Source organism: Octodon degus, unplaced genomic scaffold (assembly GCF_000260255.1).
Source record: "Octodon degus isolate 3935 unplaced genomic scaffold, OctDeg1.0 scaffold00029, whole genome shotgun sequence".
NCBI classification, from domain to species: domain Eukaryota; kingdom Metazoa; phylum Chordata; class Mammalia; order Rodentia; family Octodontidae; genus Octodon; species Octodon degus.
In genome coordinates, this window is record NW_004524605.1 from 13199505 (window position 1) to 13214226 (window position 14722).

Below are 14722 nucleotides of genomic sequence, written 5' to 3' on the forward strand. Positions count from 1 at the left end.
GATGCAGACATGATATCCTATTTACAAACACTATTAGAACAAATCCCTCTATTCATTAAGAGAATGTAACTATATATCTATCCTAATTATTTTGAATACACACATACAAAATGGTCATTCATCAATATCCCCCTTTTTTTGTTTAGTTCCATCATTTAAATATTATAGGTGTGTTAACTCAGCAAAATATTCCAAAAGAGTCCAGTAGTCCATAAGAGAACTGGGTCTTCCACTTGGCTGGCAGTGCCAGAAGTTGCTGACCTGAGTCCCCTACTGCTCAACATTTTTAAAGTTTGGGCAGAGGAAGCTCCAGGAGAGGCCCCAGGCTGTCCCGAGGCCCCGCCCACTCAGCAAGACCTGGAGCTTCCTCTGTGACATTCCCCTGGAGCTTCCTCAGCAAGGCCCACAGAGCAGGGGCAGGCATGCATGCTCTCTGCGGCTGCCTCACCTGCTGCACCCAGAACCCTGCAGAAGGGCCCTCCCCCTCTATGCTGGACTTGAATAGGCCTCTGGGCAATTCTGAGGTCCACCCAGATCTGAGAGCTGCTGGGCTTTAATGTCTGATTTATAAGACCCACATGCAACACCACCCGCTCAGGGGAAGTGTATTCTGTTAAAGCCGAACAGTGGCCCAGGGGAATAGGCCTTTAGGTGGTGGTCCCAGCCACACCAAGCAGCCCATATTCAAGTACCACCCTCTACTCCAGAACCCACCGGTGCTGCTTACTCATGTTTCTTCCTGAGGAATGAGCTCTGCTATTTTTTTCCCATTTCTTTCTCTCGTTTTTTTTTTCCTCCAGCAGCCAACGTGGTGACATTTCAAAGCTGGCAGCTTCCCCATAAGCGAAGCTCTAAATCCTCCAAAGCTCAGCTGGGTTTTGGATCTGTCACCAGCCCACTCGCTCCCAACCTAAGAGGAGCACTCACATGCAGCAGGAGATGAGCTCTCTTTCCTTTCCTTCTCAAGACCTGATGGCCTGGAGAGGCCGCCACCCTCCTGGGCAGACACCCCTTGCAGTCCCACCCAAACGCCCACCTCCTCCTAGGTCATCTGCTCCTGCTCCTTTCTGTACCAAAGAAGGGGAAGTCTGCTGCTCCTTGGACTCCGTCATTTTGACTTCTTGGTGGAGAAGCCATACTCCTTGGGACATCCTGCCCTCAGGCTTGTGATGAGGCTCTAATTTCAAGCAAGTGTCTAAAGCCACTGCAGGGTCTCTCTGACCCTGAGCCCTAGAAGCCACTTCTCTCTCCACCTTCTTTGTCACTTGGGCCATGACATCTGAGGCTGGCACACAGAGAAAGCTGTATTTTTAGGCCTCATGCTCCATTTGAGAATGTATGAGAGATGGTCAGTCCCCCACAGGGAGACAGAGGTTGGTTTTGGTTCAAATGGAGACTATACACTGTGGGAGTAACTGACAACCGCAGGCCTCTCTGGCTTGCTCCACAGCAAAGCCCAAATTCCAGTCCCTCTTGGCCCCTCCTTGAGCTCCTCTCAGGGCCCTCCCAGTTACCTAGAAGAGCTTCCCAGAAGCCCCTCAGGATGCGGCTGCCCTGTCCTTCCCCAGGCTTCCTTGGAGATACCCTTGCCTGCTCCTGCACCCTGGGTTTGCTGTGAGGGTACCTTGGCCCAACCACACTGTCCCAGTGGGGGTCAGGGGAGCCCTGGGGGCAGGAAGGAGCTCTGAGGTCTGCACAGAGAGGCCACAGAGCCTTACACCAGCCAAACCCTCAGGCCTCGCTCAGCCCTTATGGAGCCCACAGAGCTCCTGTTGGTGCAGATGCCAGTTTTGATTTTGTCACTTTAATCCAGAGGTCCTCAACCATATCAGACCCAGCTGCTCCCTTTTATGACAAATATTTTGTAAAGCTCCTTTTATTATCCTGAAAAGGAAGCCATAAAAAATTCAGCTTTTATAAACACGTATTTTTAAAAGAAACAGTACATGCTCTAGCTGTAAAAATTAAGCACAGGGGAGAATTTATACAGCATGTGTTTCTGCAGATAAATATTAAGATATGGTTGTCCCAAAGAATATAATGAAGTAACCAATTGCTTACACCTAGAAGCAGATTCCCATTGAATTTGGCAACTCAGTGCAACTGACACAGAAAAGTTTTATCGGTGACTCCAACACAATGTCACCACTGCCTGTGATGTGAGTTTCCGTCACAGTGAACCACTCTTGGTCAAGTTCTGATTTAAGTTAGGTGGAAGCTCGCCTCTGTGCATTCCTGGGACACCTAGCACTCTGTGTCAGCTAGCGGTAGGGCCCAGGCTTCTGGTCTTCGTACATGTTATAATCATAAGTAGGTTTCTAAGGTGACATTCAAAAGTTGTACAGGATGTGGGACCTCTACAGTGTTCTGCAGTGGCCCTTGCCTACCACATTGTAAACCACACATGCAACTTGTCACAGGCCACTAGTCTCCCCCATGTCTCTATGGACAGGTAACCCATCAGCTGAGATTCTGATCTTTTTCCTCCTAGGGATTAACCAGTGAGCTAGACCTGCTGTAGCGTCATTCCATTTCCTTCCCGTGTCTCCTTTGGGTGCCCTTGAGCACTATTCCTCATCTCACTCGTGCCTAAGCAAAAGCCTGCAGTCCCTCTGAGCTTGCCTGTGGCCATCCGTACACCACCACCTCATGAGCTGCTTCCGTACCATCTGATTCCAAGCTGGGGACCTTCTCCCTCAGTAAGATAAAACCCTTGCAACCGAGAGCTCAGGTGTTGTTATCCCACCAAATGCTTCATTGTACTTAGAGAGCTGCTGACTTCTGACCCTGTCATTTCCTCACCAGTAACTCGGTCTTTCTCCTTACTTATTCTGTCCCTGAGTCTGGCAGTGTGCCACCAGTGTGTTCATCCTGAACTCTGGCAATTTGCTTCTCATGCTGTCTTCACATTCCCAATTGCTCGTCCTAAGAAAGGTACTGCAAGACAAAGGTGTAGGTCAGAGAGGGTGCAAGAGAAGGGAGGGAGCCTGTGTACCAGCTCCAAAGGAAGCATTAAGAATGACTGCCCTCCTGAAAGGAAAGCCAACATTTTGGCCCTAGCCTTCTAAGGTCAATTAAGACTCAGGACATATGAGAACTTGTACTGTAACGTCAGGTACCTCAGTAGTGTTCCAAATTTTCTGATCAAGGAGATTATGGGGCCAAAGAGGAAAGTGATCAATGATGTAGAGTGTGCCTAAGGAGAGTCACATGGAGAGAAAACATTCTCTCAGGCTTTCACAGAGAGCACATTGGCCAAGCAATGGCCGTGACTCATCCACATGGCTGACACTGACAAAGGATCTACAATCTGAGGTACAGGATCTCAGGATAAATCCTGAGGGCATTTCACTGACCTTCTCAGACCCAAAAGCTACAACTCTTGTTGCATAGGTCTTGCTTTACCTTGGTCTTAACCATCCAGCAGAAAAGTATAAAAACGAAGTATATAAAGTAAAGCCATGGTGTTATGTTGAGCTGTAGGGGACTCAGGTCAACAATTTCTGACACTGCCAGTCAAGCAGAAGACCCAATACTATTATGGGCTACTGGACTCTTTAGAATGTTTTGCTGAGTTTACACACCTATAATATTCAAATAACGGAACTTAACAGAAAAAGGGGATACAAATGAATGTCCATTTTATATCTGTGTATTCAAAGTGGTTAGGATAGATATATAGTTACATTCTCTTAAAGAATAGAGTGATTTGTTCTAATGGTGTTTGTAAATAAGATATCATGTCTGCATCTTGTACAGCAATTAACCACTAGGAAGAGTGTATGCAATGTGTTAATTATTGAAACTGTCCTACCAATTTGATTTCAAACTGTCTCATTGCTATTTATCAATAAAATTATAGAAAAAAAAGAAAAAAGAAAAAGCAAAAAAAAAAAATTAAAAATAAATAAATAAATACCCAAATCTGAGTAGCTAAGAAAAAAAAAAAAAAAAAAAGAATGACTGCTCTTAATCGGCCATGTCCCTTTCTCCATCTGAGCCTGTTTCCCCATCCTAAGTGACAGAGAAAATTAAATGATCCCTTGGAGGGTTTCAGCTCCAACAGCCCCACAGGTCAGCTCAGCCGGGCATGGCCTGGTGACTTGGTGCTGAGCACACCTCCTGCCAGAAGTGTGGTGCTCTGGTAGAGAGGCTGCAGAGCAGGACACGGTGTGGACAGAGAAAGCACGCTGGCTGCGTGGCACCCACTGTGGTTGAGATTTGCGTCACGAAAAAGAATCAGATGCTGCTGCTGTCCTCACATCCTATTCAGCAGCACAATTCTATCTCATAAAAGAAGGGCTGACAGAGGAAAGCAGATTATGTCTGTAGATGCCGCTTGGATGGTAGGAGCCGGTCGGTTGGCCTGGCGAGATGCAGCGGAATTCACGCCTCAGGAATCTGCTGACCTAGCGTTGCACTTCACCTTATTTTGATGTCTTTGCTCAGCTTTGTTTTCCCTTCCCCAGCGATCACTTCAGGAACCAGAAGAGGTCCTGGTGATTGCCTTGTATGACTACCAAACCCGCGATCCTCAGGAGTTGGCCCTGCAGCGCAATGAAGAGTACTACCTGCTGGACAGTTCTGAGATTCACTGGTGGAGAGTTCAAGACAAGAATGGGTAAGGCATCCTCACAGTTGCTGCCCAGCATGAGAAATCAAAGACAGCACCGCAGCAGTCCCGCGCACCCTCCTCTGTGTGCCCACCCTGCCCACAGCACTGAGCAGGGCAGCCACACAGGGGCGAGAGGAGGAGGGGCAGAGAACAGATTCTTCCTCTTCCCAGAAGGGGCCAGGGGCAACCGCTCACTCTGCTTGCCTCTGTACCCATGTCAGTGCTACAGCCCTAAACTCATCTAAAAAATCCCCTGGGTTTTTCCACTGACATGTGCAGCTTGAGAGCTTGGAACTTGCTCTGCCTACCACGGTTGTTCCCTAGTATTAAGGTGCCACTGATGGGCACCCCATTGCGAAGTGCTTATTTTTGGTGGAAAGAAAAGATAGGTAGAGAAGGCACGGCTCGGTGATTATATTAGGAGGTATCAGATCATAGCAAAGATTTACTTAGGAGGACAACCATTGAACTAGCCATCCAGGTGATTTACGGAGAAAATAAAGTTTAATATTTTAAAGCATAAGATTATCATTAATTTAAAAATATGGAAAAAGAAAAAGAATTCTGACTTTGCCTGTGTCGCTATTTTATTTGAAAAAAGTAATGCAAAAGAAAAAAAAAATGGAGGTTTGGAGTGTAGCTCAGTGGCAAAATGCTTGCCTGGCGTGTAGTTGGAGTCCCAGCACTAAAGAAAAACAAAGAAAGGAAGGAAGGAGGGAAAGAGAAAAGATTGTAGGTAAAGATTAAAAAAGGAAAAAAGCTGCTCTCCCTGTGCTTTCTACCTCAATTCTATCAGTCCTTCCTTGTGTATCCGAGACAAGAAATGTGTACTGATGCGAGCGTGCTTTGCACATTCGCGTTGCGATCATGTAGCCGTCCTTTGCCTCTCAACATCCAATGCTATCTCTTGGTCATCTTTGCGTATCAACACACATACCCACCTCTTTTTAAGTGTTAGACTATATGGTCCAAATACAAAAATTTTAAGTTTTTTGTGATAAGACATTTATAGTTCAAATTTATCGGGTTTTTCTTGTTGTTTCAAACGGGTAACAATAGCGAGGGCGCATTGTCCATAGAGCGCGGCAATTTCCCGAATACATTATCAACATTTTAAGTTATTAAGTCAGAGTATGTGATGGTTCACCTTGATAATAATTTCCTCAAAAAGCTTGCCTAATTTACATTGCCCCCAGAGATTAGAGCTATGACAACTCTTTTATCAGATAATGGGAGGAAGGAAGGAAGGATGGAGGGGCGAGGGGAGGGAGAGGGAGAGAGAAATCTGATGAATTAGAAAAAAGAGGCACATAAATATTTTTAAGATTAAAGCTTGACTTTTAAAATCCACTAAAATTTACAATCTTGAGATACCTTCTCTTTAAGTAGAAAAGGGGGCAGGATAGGCAAGAGGGGTAAAATATGATTGGCCTGACAGGGGAGGATCTGTCTGTCTGTCTGTCTGTCTGTCTGTCTGTCTGTCTGTCTCTCGCTCGCTCGCTCGCTCGCTCGCTCTCTCCTGGAACTTCCCTTTCCAGCTGATTAGTTGGGGCGTTTAAGGTTCAAGCCCCCCCTCCCCAGTCTACACACACCAAAGACTTAGAAATATATCGGCTCAATCACCTGGCATTTAGGAGCACCACTGTGCCAGGGACTCTTCTAGGCTGCTCTTCCCCCAGTGATAGTTCACCCTTTCTTCATAGGACTGGAGAGAGACTCCATCTGTGCTTCAAAGGGCAGGAAGGAGGAGCCCTCAGGGGCCCGCCTGTCCAGGAACTTCCTGGGTGTGCTTTGTAATAGTGTGGCTATGGGAAGGCACACGAGTGGGGGAGAAACAAGACTCAGATTTTCTCATCAGGACTCCTCTCATATATGACTGTGGTCAAGTAGCTGACCTTCTGGGAAACCATTTCCTTATCTGTAAAATGCAGATGATATCTGTTCTTTCTGTCTCACAGCATTGAAAACAAATCAGTGAAAAGACGGAAATGAAAGGGCTTTGTAAATTCTATATATCCACACACAACTGGTAAGGGTTATCATTTGTGTAAATAACCCAATTTAGGTTGGCATATCAAACCCAGTTTATTGTATTCAATAACAAAATATTGTTTGCTCTGTTAATACAATTGTAAGCATATGGTATAGCCAAAAAGAGAGAAAAAACTAAGAGAAATTCAAAGAGAGAGAGAGAGAGAGAGAGAGAGAGAGAGAGAGAGAGAGAGAGCTTGGTAAGTTTCACAAGCTGATTCCCATCAATTAGCCGTGAGTACTGTTTAGGATGATGCTGAACCTAGATGTTCAATCCTCCAAGAAATCATGCCATGATTGATTAGCAATGCCTATCATGGAAATGGTTTAGGACACTGATTTCTAGGTAAGGGCCAGACGGCCAGAAAATGGAAGGGACTCTGCTATCACAGAGAATGAATATGAATGTGTTGGAAAACTGTAAAGCCACTCATAAATGTAAAAAGTATTTATATTATTATCAATTTCTGTTTATTTTTTATGTACAAATATTAATTCCCCACCAAAATTGCCTCCATGCCTGCAAATACTAGCTGACTTTATTTTTCCCCTTCTGTTTATGTAGCTGAAGATGTTCAGGTAAAGAGTCCTTGAATTACAGAGTACACAGTGCCAGGCAGGGCGTCTTCCAGGACCTTTAGATGGACAGTTGCATCTGTCATTATTTTGGTTTCCTGACTAAACGCTGGTGGCACCCAAGTGGAAAAAACAACTGAACATCACAACACAAAAGTTTCATTTTAAAAAATAGAATCTGAATATAAATTTTTTTCCAGTAGAGGAAATTTCACAATGAGGAGAGGCAGCAAGCAGAGCTTTTAAAGTAAAATGGGCATTTGTTACTTATTACATTTTAGGAGTAAAATCCTGCTTTTTAAAGATGACAAGCTTTAACTTCTGCTCATTTTTCTACTCTGAAACTTTCAAATACATTTTATCACAAATGCCAAAGAATCTGAGCCTTCTTCATCTGAACCTGACTTCTGGTGGATTAAACCCACAAACTGAAGATCTACACATCGGTTCCATATTAGTCTAAACATTGATTTTCTTTTTCACAGGCATGAAGGATATGTACCAAGCAGTTATCTGGTAGAGAAATCTCCAAATAACCTGGAAACCTATGAGTAAGATGCTTTGTTTTTTAAGAATAAATATATAGTACTAAGGAATCCTCCCTTGGTCGAGAAAGTTGTGGTTGACTAAAGTACCACATGGTTTCTTTGCTTAATGTGCTTTCTTCTGTGATATTGTCTGACCCACTAAACAGTAAAAGTAGATGGGGAGATTGGCTATACTGTCCTCTCCTTTCATCAAAAGAATGATTCTCAAGTACCTGAGAAGATTATATATATATATATATATATATATATATATATATAGTATTTGATACAGGGTCTCACTATGCAGCTCAGACTCGTAGTGATCCGCCTGTTTTTTCCAGCCTCCCCAATGTTGGGATTACAGGTGTGTACCACCATGCCCAGTCTCAGTGGCCGGCTCAGCACACTCAAGGGCAGCACCAGTACGGCATGTGGTGCCAGGGATCAAACTCCAGTCCCTGCGCTTGCCTAAGCAGCCACTTAGTCCACTAAGCTATCTCCCTGGCCCTTGGAGAAGAATATAGTAAAAAGAAAAGATTCTATTGGGGACTCCAGAAATATTGGTTTACTTGGAGAAAAAAAAATATCTATGAACATTGGCTCATACATAAAACTTAGTTTACTGTGATACATCCAATACTAGGACAGCATACAAAGAAGTAGACATGAAATGTCTGTTTGGACCCCGGAAAGTGATCGTTTGTAAGCTGTCGTTTAGGAGGATAGCTCACAGAGGTACAATTTTATGGAAGTACTGAGGGTTTAGTGAAATTTGAATGTAGAGTACTGAGCACCTACCATGTACACGCAGGGCCTACCTCAGGGTCTGCAGGGACCCGGAAGCAGCAACAGCACCATGGCAATGCTTACCTGTACTGCTCACATCTTGCACCCTAAATAACACTTTCCCATGAAAAGAATCAGAATTTCTTGGAGAAATACCTTGGGCATCGTAAGGGTGGGGCAGGGATAGAACAAGATGAACTTTTAGTTATGTTCATCAGTTAACAAAATTATAAATATAATGCAGTTAACTTTGCAAAAGATCTGGAAGGCCAGCCTTAAAGAGAAAGCATGGCAGTTGTTTCAAAGGGATATTTGCTAAACTTTCAAACTGGTATTAACTGTTTATAGCTGTGCTAACACTTTTCTACTTACAACCACCCACTGTCTTATGAAATAGAGCGGAAGCTACATGTTTTGTAAATCTCTATCATGGAAAAATCTCCAGCTTATACAAAAACAGAAAATAATATGATCAGTGCTCCCAAAACCCACTTCAACAATTATCAATATTTTGTTAAATCTGTTTTATTTGGTGCCTGTCCAAGTGAACACTTTACCACCTAGAAATGGACTGTGACTTTGCTTTTGAGTTAGAAACCGTTGATAGAAATGGAAAATGAATAGATGATTTCTCTGGCATTGTTTTTAACTGAAATTTTAAAAATACCATTGACACATGACTTTTGCTGCTTTCAGGTGGTATAATAAGAGCATCAGTCGAGACAAAGCTGAAAAACTTCTTTTGGACTCTGTAAGTTTCCTTCATCTTCTGTTTATTTAAAATAAATGCTGGCTGTCTTTTGGCCATGCTGTGGTTTATGCCAATGCAGTGGTTGACATGTGAGATTAACAACAGTTTTGATGTCAGGAGACAAGTATTCTTGAAGGTTTCTGGGCCAGCAACCATTAGAGAAGAAACCTAGAGAGGGCTGCAGGCCATGATAATAGCGTCAAGGCTGCAGGGGTCTTGGTTCTGGGAGCCATCTAGGCTCTTCTGGCTTGCTCACTTCTCTGCTAGCTCCAGAATCAGATTCTGCAGGATTGCACTATGTGTCCAGAGGAAAGATAGCACTTGCTTCCACTTACTTTTTATCAGTCATCCTTCCTCTAAAGCCATGCAGTATGAACAGCAAAGCTGAGCTTACCCAGGGATACCAGCAGGAAAGGAGAGGGACACAGGACAACATAACACATGGTAAACTGAGGTTGCAGTGGGTTCCGGTCCCTGCTCTCCCACTCAGTAGAAGCTAAGACATCGTTCGTCCTGTGGGCTTGTTTCCTGTCAATGTCGCCTCTGCCAGAAGCTCCCACACCTTTCTAGACCTTCATCCTAAGGTGGTGTTTCTTCGCCTTAGAACCTCTTGGTGCAGTGCTGTTGCCTCTCCAGTAGCTCCATTCTTACTCTGCCATGGCTGCTCCGACTCTCTCTCTTGACTGAATTCCATCTAAGTGGAGAGAGACATTGCTCCCAGTGACTTACTTACACAGTCAGTAAGTCACTTCGTACGCTTTCAGCAGCTCACACACCAAGTGACCCACACCTCAGACCGGAGCCTTATCTAAAGCAACGGTTGATCATATTCCTGTGTTTCCATGATGTCATCAGAAATGCGCTGTTGACTAATCAGCAGTGTGTTTCAAGATGAGAAAAGATGCACCTCAGAGTGAAAGCAGAGATGCTCTAGAAGCGCACTGCATGTCGCAGTTGGACCGGGCCACAATCACCAATCCATCCTCTCACCACAATTTACCCTTTGTGGAGAATATTTTCCATAAGGTCATGTTCAATTTGTATAGATAGAAAGAAAAAATGTATATTCCTCACACAGCCCGCATGCCTCAGGTGAAGACAGATAATGGGGCTCTTGCTCCAACAGATGATATGCCACAGCATGCGATGACAGTGGCTAATAGCAATCCTAATCATCCTCATTTGGGGATTATATTCCAAGAACTGTCCTATGCACTCTACTTAATTTTCCCAGCAGCCTTACAAAGGTCATTTTACAGATGAGGAAACTGATGTCCATATATTTGTTCAGGAACCATCTGGAATTCAAAATGTTAGAGGTAAACTTCCCATTAAAAGCATCTAGTCCACATCCTTTATGCTAAGGGCAGATAAGTGGGGACTAAGTTCAGAAAGCAGGTCCCTGGCATAGTCTGGACTGGAAGGGCTGCTTTTTCAGACATGCGCAGGCACAGGCACACACATGCACACCAGTTAATGAAGTCAGTATTAATAAGGAAGCATATTGAATTGCTTTCTACTTTTCTGTCTCACCAGGGACGACATGTCACCTCCTTTGCATTACTTTTGCCCGTGGATATTTATCTTTATTTTGCTGGATAAAGTAGCAAAAGCTAAAGCGAAACCTTGGTGTGTTCCGAGGGAGTGGTGGTCTCCTGTGGCTGCATGCACAGGTGCCCCCTTGTGTAGCAGGATAGGAGTGCTGACCCCTGAGGTCCCGGTGGCTTGGTGCTGTCACTGACCCTGAACCCCTTGAAGGAAGTAGGCAGGAAGGTGTATGTGCTACACTTTTATTAGAGCCTTGGCTGCCTCAGTTCAAACAAGAGTGTCCTGGTGCTGTCACCAAATGCCACCCCCAGTAGCTACAACATGTATCGGAAGATAACTTAATGTCTATCAGCTGATCAATGGATAAACGTGTGGTAGATCTAGACAGCAGAACGCCATTCTGCATAAAAGGCAGTGAAGTCCTGCTCTCTGCTATGATTTGCATGAGCTAAGCCAAAGAAGTCCACTGCAGGAGACCATATATTCTGCAGCACTGTTTATACAAAATGCTGAGAATGAGCAGACCTATTGAGCCACGTTAATGTTGGCATGTTAATCTAACATGCGCGTTAGTATGGCGGGGTGCAAATGGGACAGATTTCTTTGGGGCCGTGGACGTGTTCTACAGTTAGATTACAGTGATGGCCACACAACTCTGAAAATTTACTAATCATTGAACTATAGACACAAAGTGGGAGAATTTCTTGTATGTAGCATGTGCTTCAAAGGCTTTTGGTGTCTGAGATCGAACTTAGGACCTTTCACTTGCTTGCTAGTCAGGTGCTTATGCCACTGAGCTATCTCTCCAGTTCCAAAAAAACTATTTTTAAAAAGAATAGAACCAAAACAGAAGGCTGGCAAGGTAGCTCAGCAGACTAAAGGCCTGCTTAGACAATCACAGGGATAGGGACCCGATCACCAGCACTACATGCCACACTGGCCCTGTCTGGCTCCTGAGAAGGCCATGGAGTCTGGGCGTGGTGGCACACACCTGTAACGCCCGCACTGGGAGACTGAAAACAAAAGGATCACTACAAGTCCTATCTGTGTAGTGAGACCCTGTACTAAACAAATAAATGACTTTTTTTTTTTTAAAGAGAACCTAGGGCAGGCCAAATAGATCAGCAGATTAAAGCACCTGCTTAGGCAGATGCAGGGGCCAGGAGTTTGATCCCTAGGCCTGCCAGTGCTGGTCCCACTCCTGGGCTTGTTGAGACAGCTAAGACTGGGCATGGTGGTGCCTACCTGTAATCCCAGCACTTGGGGGGCTGTAAACAGGAGGATCACTACGAGTCCAATCTATGCAGTGAGACCCTGTAGACCCTGCCCTAAATACAAAGAGAGAGAGAGAGAGAGAGAGAGAGAGAGAGAGAGAGAGAGAGAAACTAGCCTGGGGGTTTTGATGTCCCTGTAGATCAGAACTTGAATGAAAAGGGGAGATAAAACCTAATTTTTGAAAACCAGTCTTTAAAAGAATGATGTATAAGCAAAAATTAAAGTGGTCTTTAATATTTTTTTTTGACTAAACAGTTAACATTCATATCTGGAACAGGAAAAAAATCTTTACTGTGCCCGAGAGCCTGCACACAGCTAGCTCCTATGGATGATAAATCCGCAAGAAGATGGGCAGTATTCAAAAGATCGCATTAGTATTTTCCAAAGATTTATAACTCAGTCTCTTGAATTTAAAAACACATTGTATGTAAAATACTTAAGTGGCTTTGATGTGTGCAAAAGACAAAGTGAACGCGCTCTTTCGGGTCATCTTAGAGGAGGGTGTGTAGTAGCTTCCGTGTTTTGCTGGGTTCTCCCTGCTCCACACTCGCGAAGCTGCGCACTCCCGCTGTGCGCTCTCCCCTGAGCTCTCTGCCTGGAAAAGGAAGACTGCAGCTGCGGAGCAGAGATGACATCAGAACTTCTCCGGAAGTGTCCAATAGAGCTCAGGGGAGGACCGGATTTCACTGTTCAGTACTCAGACCCGAAGCTTCGGTGATTCAGTGATGACGGAGTGCAAGGCAGCTGCCGCTTCCGCCCTGCAGCGTCATGGCCTAGGTACAGGAAGCAAGCGTGTCCCCAGAGGGCGAGCTTTCTAACCTTCGGTTGGAAGAGACCGAGACGACTGACTGTGCGGTTTCGAAGGCGGGTTTTTGTTAAGTCGGCAGCTACCAAACCCAGAAATCCATGAACTTACATGGCAAGTTTTCAACATGTCCAAGAACCGGGGTTGTCGCCATGCTGAAGATCCTTGTGCCTAGACATGACATGAAGAGCGTGTTCTGTGACATTGTCTCATTTTGTTTTTTATTCTTCAGATGATTGTGCAAATGAAATATTTGGGACCTGTGGGCTTAGGGGGCTGGATCAGATCAGTGGTTCTGAGCCAGGAGTGAGTTTTGTTTTCTACAGGACACTGGGTGTGGAGAAAGTAGAGGCTAGGGATGCTGCGAACTACCTAGAGTGTGCAGGATGACCCCACCCCCGGGGGCAAAGAACCTCTAGACCGAGGTGGGGGAAGCCTGGGGTAGATCATCGTTAGAAGGTTCTTTTAAAGGCCATGGTCTATGTTTCCAGCAATTACCATGACTTTCTACGTGTGTGCATGCCTGCGCATACCCACTTTGGGGATCAGAATGTAGATGGATTTGTGCTGTTCTACATGGTATCTAGCTTGCCCAGCTCATGACTGCGTACACCCACTTTGGGGATCAGAACGTAGATGGGTTTGTGCTGTTCTACATGGTATCCAGCTTGCCCAGCTCATGAGACTCCTATCTAACTCGAAACTTCACATAGGGCTCTCATGATGTCTACATTATGTAATAGGTGTTACGAACATTACTAGGGTGGACTTACAGCTGGTTAGGAACAGAACGTTATGCATGAAGAACTTAACAGAGAGCTCCGATCTTTTGGTTCCCACCAGGAATGAATAAGGTGGCATATCCATTTGCTTATGCATATCTTGTCAGAGCCGGCAACACTTTCAGGGCTCTGATTGGTACATGCTCGGGGCACTCCCTTCTGCCATCTCCCTTGCAATGAATGCCAGGAGTTTAATGCTTTTCCTCTTCCCCTGCAATAAAATCACTCTAGAAAGGGTGTGAAAAAATATCTCCATTAAGGAACACAGGATGCTTCCAGGAAAGGAAGTGTTGGGCCCCTGTAGGGAATGGAGAAGTGGTTTCCAAGTCTGTGGAATGGAGGCATCGTGGAGTAATAGCACGGTCATGGGCTTCGCTCAGGTGCTCAAGTTCAGATCCCAGCTCTGCCTCTTACTAGTGTCAGCTGGTGTAAAATCCACTTAAGCTCTTGGTGTCCTCCTCAGAAATGGATGACAAGAATGTCTGGCTGTACTGTTTCAGGAAATATCTGCAAAGTTCAGCTCATGATGGTGCTAAGAGGACAGCACTTATGTCTGTCTGTCTTCACTCACGACTAGTGTGAGCCCTGGGACTTGCCACACACAGGATCCCAAGGAACAGCTGTGGAATGCGTGACTGAAATGGGGGCCACTGTTGCTGAGTATCTCTTCTATGCCAAGCAGTACTTCCCCCTCCACAAGAAAAACCTGGAACGCGGTGCATGGGACATCACTAACCTACCTTTCTTTCCAACCAACACAGGGCAAAGAAGGAGCCTTCATGGTCCGAGATTCTAGGACTCCAGGAACATACACTGTCTCTGTTTTCACCAAGGCTATTGTCAGGTATGGTACTGGCTCAGCAAAGTAAAGAGGGAGACTACTGAGGTGGGGGACACACAGCAGAGTCAAACAGTGCAGAAGGTAGAGGCTTGCCAGAAACAGTGTGGTCTGAGAAGGTCAGGGCCACAGAGCTTCAGGACAGAACTGAAGCTACTTCGAAAGAGATGCTGGAAGCCAGGCAGGTC

The 14722-nt window shown here is 45.0% G+C and overlaps 1 protein-coding gene across 1 annotated transcript in view; it reads left to right on the forward strand.

Annotated features, from left to right (window-relative positions):
* Itk (IL2 inducible T cell kinase) overlaps positions 1–14722 on the forward strand; it is a 62702-nt gene that overhangs the window by 30301 nt on the left and 17679 nt on the right. Inside the window, exons 6-9 of the mRNA XM_004629392.2 lie at positions 4470–4621; positions 7708–7773; positions 9232–9286; positions 14458–14540. Of these exons, the coding sequence (XP_004629449.1) occupies positions 4470–4621; positions 7708–7773; positions 9232–9286; positions 14458–14540 (356 nt within the window). The remainder of the gene's footprint in view (positions 1–4469; positions 4622–7707; positions 7774–9231; positions 9287–14457; positions 14541–14722) is intronic.